Below are 14,620 nucleotides of genomic sequence, written 5' to 3' on the forward strand. Positions count from 1 at the left end.
ATGCGACTGCTGGAAAAAAACAGCAGATACTGAGGTGGGCAAGGGTGCATTTCAGGAACAACAAAAACAAACTACACACCCAAGCCTGGTGTGCATACTTAGGAAGAGCTGTCAGTACTTAATGGGATCAAAAGAAGGTACTGAAAAATGTCTTGGCTTCTGGCTCAGACCTGTTTATTAATTGTGGGATCTCTTAGAATTGGATTAAAGTATTACAGTAAGGCCCTATCTTAGATCTAAAGATATTTTAGAACCTTTGCCAAAGCAAATTTCTTCTAGAAGCTATAAATACCCTGCACAGGATGGAGGTTGGGCCCCAGTGCTCCTCGCTGCCGCACTGTTCCTCGCATCTACCGCCTATGGATCGGTGTTTGCAGCGCGGGCAGGGAGGAGGCAGCGAAGTTCTGGGGCAGCTTCTTGGGGCTGTCGGGAATATTTGCATCCTGTAACTGGTCTGGCTCTTACTTGCCGCCACTGAATTAAAGCCAGCAGCTGGTGGTTTGCAGAACAACCGGTGAGCATGCAGCCAGTTGAACAGGGAGTGTAATTCTTGCAATGTGTTTCAATCCCCAAAACGGCCCCTTGCCACGGCTTTGGCCCCTTCAATATGGAGAACTGTGCTGCCAAAAGCGCAGAGCTCCGTCACTTCAAACCTGCAGCAGGAGCTCATTTGAATCCTTTTCAGAACCTGGTTGTTAGGCAAATCCAGCTCTGTGGTGGAAGGGCGGTAGCCACCCATGCTGTTCTAAGCAAGTGAGCTTTGAGACTTGATTATGGAACAGTCTCCTGGCATCAGTGCTGGGCTTCCTGCCACCTGCTGTACCTGTTCCCACTGTTTCAACTTCTTGTTTATGTTCAAAATCCTAATGCTTACTTACATTTATGTAGTCCATTCAGTGATAAGAGCGGCTCTGATCGGAAAGCAGCTTTCCCATCAGCCTGATTTTCAGCGCTACACACCAGGCACTTCCAGTCCCAGCTCTGTTTTGCTCTTGGCAGCAAGGTCAGTCCTTTGGTCACAGTCCAGATGTCTGATAAGGCTGATTTCCCCCAGCTAAGTTTCTGACAACAAATTTGTCATTTATTTTCCCGTAAAAACAACGTTTATCTTTGCCAAATGTAAAAATCCACGTCCCGTAAGCTGAACTGACACCAGGTTTGCAGCTGCCTGTTGAAATAAAGCAGTGCTGGGCTGGCGTGCAGCACCAAGCTGACCTAAGCTGAACCTGCACCAGGAGATCAGTGGCAAACTGTCCTCACCAGTAAGATTCAGCCCAGGACTAAGGCCTAGTGATCCCATTCTTAGGTATGGGAGGGGAACTAGTCACAGCAGCTTAAGTGGCTGGTCAAGTACAGAATAACCTCTGAAACCACACTAGTAGAGCTGCCTGTTGTTAAAAATTCGCAGGCAAGGCAGCTTAGATGACACCATGCCTTAGTAGGTGTGGTGGGGAGGGGGTCTAGACCCCTGTCTTGTCCTGCTGGGTCACTTCAGTACCTGCCTGAAACTTCTGTGTGGGCTGGAGCCTTCCACGTAAGGGCCCCTTCACTGCCTGGGAAATGCTGTGGCAGTACCGTGCTGGATCCCCGCCTGCTGAAGAGGGATCTCTATAGCCGTGACTTTCAGTGTCTAATTCAAGTTCCAGTTTTGGAGTTTAAAAAAACCAATCTGAACTGACACTTGACGGCAGGTTATCTGATTTTAGCCCTTGTTTCTGCAAGTCCTGTGGGTTGCTGCTCATCTTAATACTAATTCACTGAATACCTGATGTCGGAACTTACTTGCTGCATGTTTATGAATGCCAAAACCATTCCTTCAGTCTGGTCTACAGCTGAACTGTTTTATCTCGCTCCATATTGAATTGTTCCTCTTTTCAGCTGCTTGGCAAACTGGTAACTGCCCAGTCCCAAAAAATTTGCTGCGAAGCATGTGTGTAACTCAGCGTGTCGGTAACCGAAAGCTGCTGGTACCCCACATCGAGCGGGGTGGTGTGCTTTGGAGGTGCAGGCAGCTGGTGGGAAACGTGCGTCCTGTACAGCCGAGCTGACCCACGTCTGCACGAGCCATCTTGCCTGGTATGAAGTTTCTGTTCTCTGTTCCTCACACTCCATAACTCCATTCGCTTGCTGTTCATGATCCTATTTTTATATATTGTCCTGCTTACTCATTTTGGGGGTACATATATATTTCATACTCATATTTCTTTCCATAATGATCAGAGTACTTTGCAAGCAGCTACACCTATTTGTAAATACAGATTTGTATCCAGCAAGAGCATCTATGGAGAGGGCTCCCATTATCAGCGTGGTCTAAATGAAGACTCCTCCCTCTCCCCCAAGTAGCTCATGTCATTTGAAATTTCATCAGGAGTCTTTCCCCTGTACCCACAGCACCAGCCATGTGTGGGGCTGCCTTTGGCTTTCGGGACTGAACAGGAAAGGGAGGGAGAGCAGAGTCATGTTGATTTTTAAATCTTTGAACGCTAACTGCAAATTTGGCTTCTTCAATTACTTCATCTCAGTCACCGGAGGCAGAAGGGTGGTTCCTTGTGTGATCAGATACCGCCTCACTCGAGTAGAGGCCGGTCTGCCCTCTAGTGTGTTATTGATTATTAAACAGCAGCAAGCTTCAGAGAGCGCAGCTTCCTCCCGGCCTCCGGGGAGGATGTTCCAGGATCTACCAAGCACACTCTTAGACTCACAATGCAGTAGAATAAGTAACTTCGTTTTGTTAATTAATTTACTCCCAACTTTGCTTAGCTGACTATGCTGTGAGTGGCTGTGGTATTTGTCACCTTTGTTTGAAACTACCCAAATAAATTTTTTTTTTTCTTCTTCACTTTGAAATCTCCATTACTTGTCTCTCTACTGGAGCAGCTCAGCATAAGAACTGCTTTCTCCCCCAGAGGAGCTGGTGCCCTGACAGGCAGCAGAGTGCCTGTGAAACCAATGATTCAGAGAGTCCTGCCCTCACTTCAGGATTTGTTTCTAGCTTCATCCCCTTGTCTTTGTAAGTAGCATAAAACAGTAGCAAAGGAAGATTAAAACTGAGCAAGGGCACAGAGAAGCCAGCTTAGGGACATGAGTCGGGATATGAACAAGATGGTGTAGATCTTGCAATAGCAGCTCAGCGCAGCCACCTTCCAGCTGTCCTTCCTGCCCAACAGTGCTGGAGGGAACAGCTGGAACCGAGCAGCTGCTCACAGTCCGGGACTGAACCAACACCGAAACCCTACAGTCCTGCACGTTGCTCTCTAAATGGCCACGTTGTCCCTCTTGGCGGGGGCTGAGGCTCGTTTCCCTTCAGAAGCAATGGCAGCAGCTTTGTGCTTCCAGGGTTCCTTTTTGAACCTCGTGTGTTGGGATCCCAGCTGAAGTTGTTGCTCCTGTGTCTCCATGAAGGTGTGCCCCAAGGGCTCCTGCTCCACGGGGTGTGCGAGTACTCGTGTGCCAGCACAGCCGGCCTGGCTTTGGGCCTACGGCCTGGCTTTGGGCTTGCTGCTCCTCTACTGCCCGTGGTGGTCTCACACTGCTGCTGTGGTCTTTGGCAGCAGGCCTGGAACCCGAGAAGCAGCGGACTCTAATCCAGCAGAGGCAGGAGGAATGAAGAGTGCAGGCTCTCCCCAGCCCTCCGCAAACCCAGGGCCTGCCCTGTCTGGCTTGGCTGAGCTGAAAGTACACCTGTGTCTCTTCATTGCCAAAAAAACGTTTCAGGCAAGCACATGCAGGCCAGGGCCGAGCCTTCCGCGGGGTGTTCTGGTCTGGCTGCCTCCTGAAGTGGCCAGTGCAGCTCTGCACCAGCACTGTGGTGGGGCCGGACACCTCGGAGGTGACAGTGTGTCCCTGTCCTGCTGGCAGCGGGGGGGGGTGAGCAGCACCGCAGTCGTGCACAGGGGGAGGTGTTGCCCCAGGAGCACCCCGGTCCCTGGACTGTTTACCACAGCACCTGAACATCTGCTTCTCAGAAAGGCCCGAGCTGATCTCCAGTGACAGACCCCAGGACAAAACCAACACGACGTGAGGCTGCGCTGCCAGCGACCCTCCTGCCTGCGGACAAGGTGGGAAGAGGCAAGTTAAAACCTTCCCCCTGCAGCCCATGGCCCCTCGCCTGGGGCTGGGGCCACAAGCCTTTCTCAGCTGAAGCCGGGCGCCAGCCACATACCCACGCAAGTGGAGTACACAGGAGCAGGTCTCCCCCCTCGACTATTTTGCTTGTACATTCTTTGGAGAAAGGGCTGCATCTGGGTCTGTCTGCACAGCATTTAGCATAATAAAGTCCTGCTCCTTGTTACAGTGCCAGGTCCTTCTGGATGCCAGCAGCTTTATAGCCTCGCTGTCTTCTTTCCCAACTCCAGGGAGTTGTGCAGCTGGAAAAACCTCCTATTTCCCATGGCAGCTCCTTTATTTCTACAAACAGTGAACACAGTTAAGCCCTAGAAAATGTCTTGGGCATTTTGTAACAAAACTTGCCCAACCAGCCTTTGAAGCATTTAACTGACCCATTTCCTTTTTTTTTTTTTTTATTAATAAAAATCAGTCATCAGCTTGGGGCGATGCACAGTTGTAATCTTCACCCTGACAGATTAGAGACGCATCCCACCGCGCTGCTTCCATGAGAGAACAGCTGGGACGCTGACAGAGCAGCTGGCAGCTGTGTGACAATGACCCCCTCCATGTAGCATTAAAAGCAGTCAAGAGCGTGTTACAGTGGACCCAGGAGAAGCCTGGATTTTCATTTGTACAGTTAAAAAAGTCCCCTGGCCCCCAGGTGGTGGGGTGCAGCTCATATACAGCACGATGAAGTTAGCAGCAGCAAAGTTTGGGCTTAGACAGGCCCAGCTGAACGTCTGGATGGAAACCTGCCCCCCAATTTTCTGTGTGATGATGGTCACACACTCTGCACCATCACTCGTAATAGACGAAGGAAAAATCCCAAAATCCTGTTCTGTTTGGATGCTTGTTCAGGTGTGCCAAGCTACGATGATTGATGTATTTCACAAACTTCATAGTTTCTCTGTCTCTATAAACTAAGGCCAAGCAGTTGTCCTCTGGATTCACTGTCAACAGCTAGAAGACATGACAATAAGGGAGAAAATTAGTTTCACAAAAAGGGCTTTGGTATCATGCCTAGGAAGAAACAAACCAAACTGTTTCAAAAGCTGTCAGAACCAAGGGCTGGTGTTAGAAAATGAACTGTCTCACTATTTTCATTTACTCCCCCTCAACCTGAAGAATTTCTTAGCCAGCAAGGTCCATTCCAAGGGATTCTGGTTCTCTCATCAGTCTGGCTGTTCAGCACTCTGGCTTGTACCGAGTGGGACCCTTGTCAGCAGCACACCCCCTCTGCCACAGCCTTGTGCCCCCCCCGCCCTGCCCCGAGGCTTCCCAAATGCCCCCAGGGGCTCTGGCAGGAGTCTCTGAAGCCGGAGCTATGCCCACGAGCAGTCATTCAGGCAGGAAGGCTCCAGCACAATACCCAGCACCGTCAGGATTGTGGCAGCGTTACAACAAAGTGTAATGATGTCTCTTCACCCTAAACGATTTTATCTAACCTGCAGCTAGCAACTGAGGGCCTTACCTCTTCGTCTTCACCTTTAGCAATGTAGGAAGTAAAGCCACCGTACTCTGGATCCCAGTCTTAAAATAGAAAGGAAAAGATTCTTAGAAAGTTCAACACTGTCCAGGCTCTGTACCGCCTTCCTGGAGATGCCAATTTTCCACCCCACTCTGCACAGTTACTGGATACAGGACAATCCCCACTTTACCTCTTGCCAGTCTATTTTTCTTTCCCTTCTGTTCAGAAACGACTTGAAGCAAATGTACTGGATTTGCCTTTTACCACAGACAGGCCGTTAAGGTTGCTTGGCCCTCATGTAGAACAGTTTTGCCTTAGCAAAAGTGTTTCAGTAGTGTTTCAGGGTTTCAGCTGTGCATTTTGGGCTCAGCTGGTCCAAAATGCTTATGTTTCGATTTTTGTTTTCACCACTCTTTTACCTAGCAATCAACCTAAAATGCCTAGACATGCCTAAAATAACTTTTTGGAAACCCCAGGCTTTGTGAATTGGAGGCGATGATAATTCTGATGAGAAAAGGGGCGAAATGAAACACTTTCAGCAGGTATTCTGGCCACTTGACCCTCCACCACGCCCAGAGCCACAGCTTAGGGCGAGGAAAGGTCTGGGAGGCGCAGTGCAGCCTTTCCCTCTGCCCACGCGCCACCTCCTGGCTCCAGCAGGGAAGGGCAAGGCTGATCCCAAGGCCAGAGTCCCAAATCTCTGTGTAAAGACTACTGAAACCAGGGCTTATGCAGAAACCAGGACTAGGATAAAGTCTACAGAGCCCTTCTATGTAGGAAAAAGCAGGGAAATTTTGGCTATTGTAGCACTGCTGACAATTCCGAAGTCCTTCCTTTAGGCAAACCTCGTAAGGAGAGTCTAGGATCTCTGTTTCGTCCACTTACCCTCACAGCCACAGAAGAAGAGCAGGTCGAGAGCAAATTCTGTTGCTTGAGCATCATGGACTAGAGTATAGTGCCTGTGGGCCCAGCGCCTCAGCTCCCCCGCACATACAGGGGTACCCGTGCCTAGGAAAGGGAACAAACAAGCCAGGGAAAACAGTGAGGCTGGACAAGAGCTGCCGCCTGCTGAGCTCAAGGCGTGCGGGGGCAAGCCCCTGCGCTGCCACGCCGTGGTGGAACTGTCTTTGCTGGCCCCAGAAAAGTGTAAAGGGAAGAAAAAGTAAAGCCACAGATCTCCTGTTAACTTCTTTTCTAGATGTGGCTCTAAGTTATGTACTTTGAACAACGTGGAGGGCTGGGGCCAAGCTCTGATGTGCTTTGGTTTAACCAGTTCCTCCTTCTTTGTTTTGTCCCCCCTGGATTTACAGCAGAGCTCTGAATCTCAAGAGCCAGCAATGCTCTGCTCTGAAGTCCACTGAAACTACCAGGAGCTTCAGTGAAGAAGGATATTGCTCTGAACTCACTCATCACCTGCCATCCCAGGAGGTACATCAGAATCTGGGGAAGCCTTTTTTTTTTCTTCCTCATTGCTCTAGCTTGGTTTCCAATCCATGCAGCCCCCAACTATGCCATCCTCATATGTGAATTTAAAATCACACGGCAGGAACATTCCAGATAGAAGAGGCAACACGACTACCCGTGGAGAGCGGAAAAACAAAGCCTTTGTACCAGGTAAGTGTGCTGGTGGGACTTTCAGCAGGACTTGTTTTTTAATTACCTTTTATTCCAGTGTCCACTAACTTGCCTGACTCAGTGCAAGAAGAGCATTTTCAGAAAGTCGACTCTTCAACTTCAAAGCCACCATTTTAAATAAACAGCACCAATCCATGAATCCAAAACTGATCTTTTATAGCAATGATAGGTCATTGCTGACAACTAAGTGGTTATTTAGGCTGGCAACATTTTCTGAAAAGGTTAAACCCTAGTTTTAGGTATTGGTTTTCTAATTCTAATTACCTTGACTTCTGATCTGTTCACTTTTTTCCTTTTGATTTGGTCTCACACAAGAATCTACTTTATATGAAGCAGGACCATAACTACTGGCAAAAGATTATTGGGCAATTAATTAACTCCCCTGCATCCTCACCCAACTCCTACAGAAGTCCCACCCTCAAGACTTAAGTCTGTATCTTTAAATTACTCATTATTTTATTCCAAATTCTTTTGCAGTGGTCACTTATTTTGGATACCCAGTCTGACATGCTTCGAGTCCCATGTACGTGCTGGTGCCTTGTGCTGGCTGCAGTACAAGATGAAATGCTAGTTCCATGAAAATCACTGGGAATTCTGCTGCCAACATCCTTAACGACAGGATTCTGCTCAAGTCCCCTCAGATGGCTGCTGCTGGACTTACTGTTCTGTGTCTGACTGTCCTGTGCTTCAGGGATGTTGTCAGGCTGGTCTGGCTGACGGGGATTGTTATCAGCGTGTTGTTCAGTCTCTTCCTGCTCAGGTTTGGGACTGCTGTGCCCAGCAGTGTCTGCTGCTCTTCCTTCCCCAGCATCTTCATCCTCATCAGAGGGAGCCAGGAAGTGCAGCTTTAGGCCAGTGAAGTTGGAAAGCAGTAAAAACAAGGCCTCAGAGCGTAAGAACTGCAGGAATTTCTTCAGGATGTCAGGGAGGCTGTCTTCCTCTGCTGTCTCATAGAGCCTGAAAGAGAGCAGAGGCATCAGCAGACACGTCTCCCTGTTGCAGAGCCAGCAAGGACCACATCCATGGGGGCAGCACCAGCCAGCGCAGCCCCATGGCAGCTCCTGCCTGGCCTGATCAAGAGGTGCAGGGCGCCGTCATTCCCCACCTTTTATTGGCAGGCCCCCGGCTACTCCACTGGATGTCTTTGTTCTCCAAAGCTTCACACAGTAGTTGGTATTTCTCTTTCTAGAAGAGAAAGATAGTGCAGAAACTAACATTTAGCTCCCAGGTCTCCCTTGTTGTGCTAGAAGCAGCCATCCTCTGCTCTCAGATAAGGCACTCTAATTTTTTTTCTAACTTGTTTGAGGCACCTAAGGACTGCGGAATTGAGGGGCACAGCCTGGGTGGGCATCACGTCTTCTCAATGCCAGTGACCAACAGGTATCCAGTGCTACCCGGATTGTCTGCTGGGTGACAATGCAGCTTCACTGATACATGGATGCCCAGTAAATTAGAGGTAAATCAGCCTTGAAAAACAAAGTCCCTCAATTAAGACCAAAACCATTATGGGTCATTTGTTTCAGACACAGGTCGAGTTCCCCAAGTGCTGTGAGAAGCTGAGGGACAGGGAAGGACACTCTGGTCACCCCAGTGCTAGGAAGCAGGGAGGATGACGTGTGTTTCCATCCTTCTGCTTTGCTTCTGGTAGGAAACAAGAATGTTGAAGCAAAGTTTGTGATTTTTGATGAGTCCCTGAGCAGTGTACAGGCAGGCAGAGGGGATCCACCTACAGAATCTGGAGGTCATCTGGTCCGTTCCCCTTTAGGGAGTGAAACTAGAAGGTGTTTTAGTTGGCAGCGGAACAAGGCAGGTCCTTCCCAGCCTGCACGACGTGTGGTACCTACCAGCCCTGTGACCTGCTCTCGCAGACACATCAGACTGAACCACTGGGCTCACCTTAAGAAAATCTTTCAGGAGAATTTCTGATCGCTCCTCAAATTCCTCCTGGATTTGAGCTTGGGAGTCCATGTCCAAATAAACTAGATTGATCCACTCATATAAAATTTCATGCTGGAAGAGAAATGGATTTGAACGTTGACTTTGCAAGAGTAAAAGGGATTCCCCAACTCCCCCTTACCCAGCTGGCCACAGGGCTGGGTTCTTCTCCACACACGCTCCGTTCCCTTTTTAATTGCACCATGAGTATTTGCTGCATTCTCTGCACTATTGTAGGTATGCAAAATGTACAGTCAAGAAAGATACACAAGAAACCAGCTATGGATTTATGGAGAGGAAACAAAAAAAGGAGAATGGGGTAAGTTAAAGCATCCCCAAGCATCAGTGCATCCCATAACAGGTATTCCAGGGACATGAAGGAAACAGAAATGCAGATAAGCAGATCTAGGCTTGTTACTCACATCATAGGGGATGTGTGGGCCCCTGGGCAAGGGAGCTTCAACGTGGCGTGCAGGTCTGACTACTGACGGGCCGTGAAACCAGCCGCTCACCGACAAGCGGCACTTCTCCTCTGACAGGACTTCTGACACCTGGAACAACATCGAGCTGCATGTTACCGTTTAGACCACAAAACATTTAAAGACCAGCTGTAACAGGCACCACGTAGGCTCATCACAGGAGACACACCTGACTCCAGAGAGCCTACTGCATACACAGAGAAGTCAGGCAAGGGCTAGGACCAGGCTGGATTACTCCTGGCTTACAGAAAGAGGGCTTAAAGCAAATTTTGATGCTCAAATCCATCATAGGTTTCCAGAATCCCAGTCTAAGCTTTTACTCCAAGCTCCTAGCAGAATCCATTCCCTCTGAGAGCTTTGAGTCATTCTGTTATTAAAAGTAACAGTATTTTAGTTTTCTAACATTTTTGTGTTGAAGAAACAGCTATCATAGGCTGCAAAAATTAGTTGTCACAGCTTCATCTGGAAACTCAGGACTTGCCTGATGCTCTTGGCTCTGGATTAAAGGTCTGCCTATTTGTCAGTCTAAGAGCAACCCTCTGTCCTGGCATTTAACCTGTCTGTGGAAACCTTTGGTTTTCACACAGTGATGGCCACCTTTTAATCTTCATTGCATGCTAAGGTAAATTGGGCTAAATTGAACAATTTCACATTCTAGGGTGCTGTACTGTAAAGGCAGGGTGAGAGAGAGACATCCCCTTATGACTGGTTGCTGGCCACAAACCATGAATTTTTTGATAAAGACTTTGTGCTGGGGATTTTTTGTTTTGTTTTTTAGAACAGTCTGATGGAACAGGAGGAAGAAACACAGTCCGTTCTGAAGAGATTTGGGCTCTTATTGTTACAGAGCTGTAGTGGCCCTTTCCTTGCATGACTTAGAGGTATTCTAGGTTATTTGGAATGGCTACTGAATCCTAAATCACTTGGGAAACAGAAACCAGAAAAACGCCTGCCGCTGAAAGGTCACGGACCTGCTCTGCTCAGCAAACACCCACAGCTTTATTTGTTATCTCCCAAAGAAGTATACACCATGCAGTCCAAAACCCAAAGATCTATTAGGAAGTACTGACTAGATGCTTTTTGCCCAATGTCCGAGAGGGCTTTAAGGCTGGCATATGCTGTGAAGGCTTCAGTCTGACCCCTACACAACCCTCTGACAGCAACTCGCAGGCTCTGCTCTTTACTGACAAAAGGCTCAAAGAAATGATTCAGTGCTTCGACAAATACTCTGGGCACAACCAGTGAGGTCCAGATCTGGGAGGCTTTAATTCACAGCACTCCCAGTTAAGCTTAACGCTTATTTTAAAAAGAAGTTTATTATTTAAGCTGAGTTTATTGCCTGCATTATCAGAGACAGTACACAGGACTCTGAATAGTGCTAATGCGTGGGATTAAGTTTATGTCAGTAGGAGGCAGTCACAAGGCTAAGCGGAACATGGATTTTTATGACAAGATTAAATCACTCTCTGAAAACAATCAGGGCAGTGACCAAGTAGGTGCTTCTGCTAATTAACTGTAAGACATTAAATGACACAAATACAACCCTAAGCAGTCTAGGTGAGGACATACTCAACCTACATCTTCCTCTCCAACCTTCTGTTCTTTGGGTCTGTTTGTTACCGTCCAGGAGTTTCAGATTTCAGTCAGGTGTTTGTACCATGCACTTCCACAGACTATTCATCCCGTTCCCAGGCAGCTTTCTGGTAAGTGCCACAAAGTGCTACTTAATTATATCAGCATTTCTACTGCAGGGCACTGCACTACATCTATGCTACCGAGGGGGTAAAGTTGTATCTGCATAGTGCCCTCCTGGCACGGTGAGGTGCTGAGGAGCTCTTCTGCAGCAAAGTCATGGCATCTGCACGAAAAATGTGAGCTAGTTTAAAACAAGCAAACAAACAAAAATCTCTCTTGTCACCACAGCCAAATCCACAGCAGTGGTTTGCCAGGATAGCAACACAAAATAGAAATGAAAATTTTTCTTCCCCCGGAATGATGAACTGACAGTTTAAAGCTGGCTTTGTTAGTTCTTGTCCTCCTTAAAGTCCTTGAAGCCCTGCCTTTAACACACAGCACTTAGCATGAGTATCCACTCTACCTGCACCACCTCCCCCTCCCCATCAGGACTGTAATAACACACAGAGTGAATAACCACAACAATGAGAATCAAAAAATGACCAAGAGACATCTCCTTGCCTGGTGGAAAGAGACTGGAGACACTTCAAAGAAAACCAGCGTGTTCCACGAAGGCACTAATGACTTGACAATTTGCTGTGGCTGAAAGTGTTCTGAGGAGGAAGAAAACATACTCAGGTTATGAACTCACTAGAAACTGCCATTTCTCTCTGACTTCATGACATTGCGACTGGTGAGATGCCTGGGTGTATGGGATGGAGCTCAGAGCAAGGGCTCGGTGAGGGATCAGTGGACTTCTGTTGCTGGAAAGGGAAGTTATCACCATCAGTTTAGAGTTCCAAGCACAGTTACTGGCATCCCTTCCATTCTGCCTCCGCTCTTGACCCCTCCAAAAAAATGGAAAAAAAGGATGTTTCTTTGCCTGCTGTCACCCATTAGCATTAACTGCAAAGCCTGCTACAGCCCATCTCTAAGGTGCAAATTTTACCTATACATCAGCTTCCCTGGACAAAGGAGAAACTCTTTACCTCCCTTCTACTGTTGAGGAGAGAGTTGCTGCAAGGGGTGCAGAACCTTCATTTTTCAGCCATCTCAGGCCGAGCTCGGAGCTCTTACCATCTGTGCTATACAGGTCCAGTGTTCCCCCGTCGCTTTTCTCCCAGGGGGGGACGAGGTACAGGATGAAAGCAATTCTCCGGCCTTCCAGCTCATCGTCGTGGCACAGCAACACATCTGCAATTACACACATTTTGCTGCAGTAGCACCTTTCCAGTACACGCTTGATTCATTCTAATGGCTGCTTCCCAGCTTTGTCCCCGCAAGGATACAACAAGAAAAAACATGCCCTTTCTAAGAACTGCATTTTCACTCGTCAGCATCACCAGCCCAAGATCTGCAAGATTAACTTGTGTGGGACTGCACTGCAATTGGCAGATCAGCCCACTCTGAAGGTACAGGCAGTTATAACTCATCATCTACCCCTCCCTGGCTGCCACTGGGCACAGTGGACAGAGATCCCTTAGTTAAATAATGATTCAAGCTCTTTTAAATACAGAACTGCCCTTTGAGTAGGTCTGTTGCTGGAATAGAGGGGAGGGGGAGCCCTGGGAACAGAAAAGCTGGAGCAACCACTGATTGTGCAAAAGACTTTTTAAAAGTAGAGAGCAGTAAGAATTTTCTCCCTCCAACAGTGATTTTTCATGACGAAAAGGGTAGGCACATTTGTAACCTGGACTCACTAAGGTGACGTTTTAGCACCAGACTTCACGAACTGTAGCATTAGGAAGCTGAACACGTCACCCTTTTGCATGGAAGCAGGCATGCAGACACAGGCTGAACATCTCTGAAAAGGTGGGGGCTTACAACAGCACTGGGCCCAGTTAAAGCCATCAGCAATGGAACTTGAGCAACCCTTTTTCCATAACTTGTACTTTATTTTCTGAGACTTTGACTTGCTGCTGATGGCTTCTGCGACCCTCTGGAACTAGAACGGGATTGGGGTGGGTTATGTAATTAAGTATTCTCTAGACATATTGTTTCCTAAACACCCACTGAAGCTTTAGGGAAAGGATCATTTATGGACTGACCAGTATATTCATATTTAGCACAGGAGATGTCAATAGTTGGCTCCAGCTCAATCTGGGTCACAGCAGAAAGCCACGAGCGGAATTCTTCACACAGGGCATGCCTGGGAAGACAAGCACAAGGTAAAGCGTCCTCCAGCATTATAAAACATATCGCTGTAGTCTAAACTAGTTTATTATCTCCCTTCTGACTACATAAACAGTTAAAGGTGCTGTTGCTGCCGGTGACAGCGTATTCCTGTAGGAGCACACAGGAGCTGGTCAGGAAAACACCCCCATGTTCACAACACTGCTGACAATAACCAGTAGCGAGCGTGAAATCAGTTGTAAGGGGAACAGGTAAGCATTCCAGAAGTGACAGATACGTGGGGGCTGAATCAGACTGCACGGCTCAGAGGAAAACCGTTAACTGACTTCAGGGCCCCGACGCGCATCGAGTAAATTCAGCAGAAGGCGGCCGAGCACTGCCGGGCCCAGCCCGCAGCCCCTCGCCTCCCCAGGGGAGCCAGCCAGGGCTTTTCCCCTCCCCGAGCGGGCGCACCCGGAGCTGGCAAAGCCCCGAGCCGGCGCTTTACCTCAGCGCGGCGACGTGGGGCTCCGGCCTTCCCCCCAGCTCCTCGGACTGCGGCGGCCCATGGAAGAGAAGAAGGGACGGGGGTTAGGGCGGCGCGGCGCGGCCCGGCGCGGCCCGGCCCGGCCCGGCCCGGCCCGGCCCGGCCCGGGGCCCACCTGCCGCAGCGAGAGGAGGTCGTTGCGCCGCCCGCGGAAGCCGAGGCCCAGCAGCTCGTCCCGCAGCGCCTCCACGAAGGCCGGGCCCGCCAGGAAGCCGGGGATGACGCCGTGCCGGAACGGGGCCGACTCCACTGCCGCCGCCTCTGCAAGGGAAACGCCGCCGGTGAGGGGAGGAGCGGGCCCGCCGCCGCCGCGCAGCCCGGGCCGGGGGAAAAGGGGCCGTACCGTGGCGGAGCGGCTCCCCGCGGCCCCAGGCCGCCGCCGCCCGCTCCCGCAGCGCCGCGTCCCTGAGGGCGGCGCAGAGATCGGCGCGCGCCTCCCGCTTCCCGCGCTTCTTCCCCGGCGACGGCGCCGCGGCCCCGCGCCGCTTGGCAGCCATGCCGCCCCCTCCGACACCCCGCCGGACTACGGCTCCCGGCAGCCCCCGCGCCGCCCGCCGGGCCAATCGGATCGCTCCAAGGGCGGAGCCGAGCTCAGATGGCCAATGAGAAAGGGGGAAGGGCGGAGCGCGGCCACAAAGAGCCAGTGAGAGGGTGGGGTAGAGC

The 14,620-nt window shown here is 49.7% G+C and overlaps 1 protein-coding gene and 1 long non-coding RNA gene across 2 annotated transcripts; one reads left to right on the forward strand and one right to left on the reverse strand.

The window, feature by feature from the left end:
- The first annotated feature begins 1,249 nt into the window (after positions 1 to 1,249).
- Positions 1,250 to 4,061, forward strand: LOC141948964 (uncharacterized). Its single transcript, XR_012630615.1, has 3 exons — positions 1,250 to 2,076; positions 2,878 to 3,010; positions 3,966 to 4,061. It is a non-coding gene; the product is annotated as an uncharacterized LOC141948964 (long non-coding RNA).
- A 441-nt stretch (positions 4,062 to 4,502) lies between these two features.
- OGFOD1 (2-oxoglutarate and iron dependent oxygenase domain containing 1) lies at positions 4,503 to 14,471 on the reverse strand. Its single transcript, XM_074882077.1, has 13 exons — positions 14,301 to 14,471; positions 14,073 to 14,218; positions 13,919 to 13,965; positions 13,347 to 13,447; positions 12,376 to 12,492; positions 11,821 to 11,912; positions 9,568 to 9,696; positions 9,107 to 9,220; positions 8,316 to 8,395; positions 7,872 to 8,167; positions 6,461 to 6,583; positions 5,579 to 5,637; positions 4,503 to 5,067 (listed from the first exon to the last, which is right to left on the reverse strand). Exons 1-13 carry the CDS (start codon positions 14,452 to 14,454, stop codon positions 4,906 to 4,908), a joined length of 1,620 nt encoding a protein of 539 aa, XP_074738178.1. The 5' UTR covers positions 14,455 to 14,471; the 3' UTR covers positions 4,503 to 4,905.
- Between the last annotated feature and the right edge of the window lie 149 nt (positions 14,472 to 14,620).

This window comes from Strix uralensis, chromosome 12 (genome assembly GCF_047716275.1).
Source record: "Strix uralensis isolate ZFMK-TIS-50842 chromosome 12, bStrUra1, whole genome shotgun sequence".
Lineage (NCBI taxonomy): Eukaryota > Metazoa > Chordata > Aves > Strigiformes > Strigidae > Strix > Strix uralensis.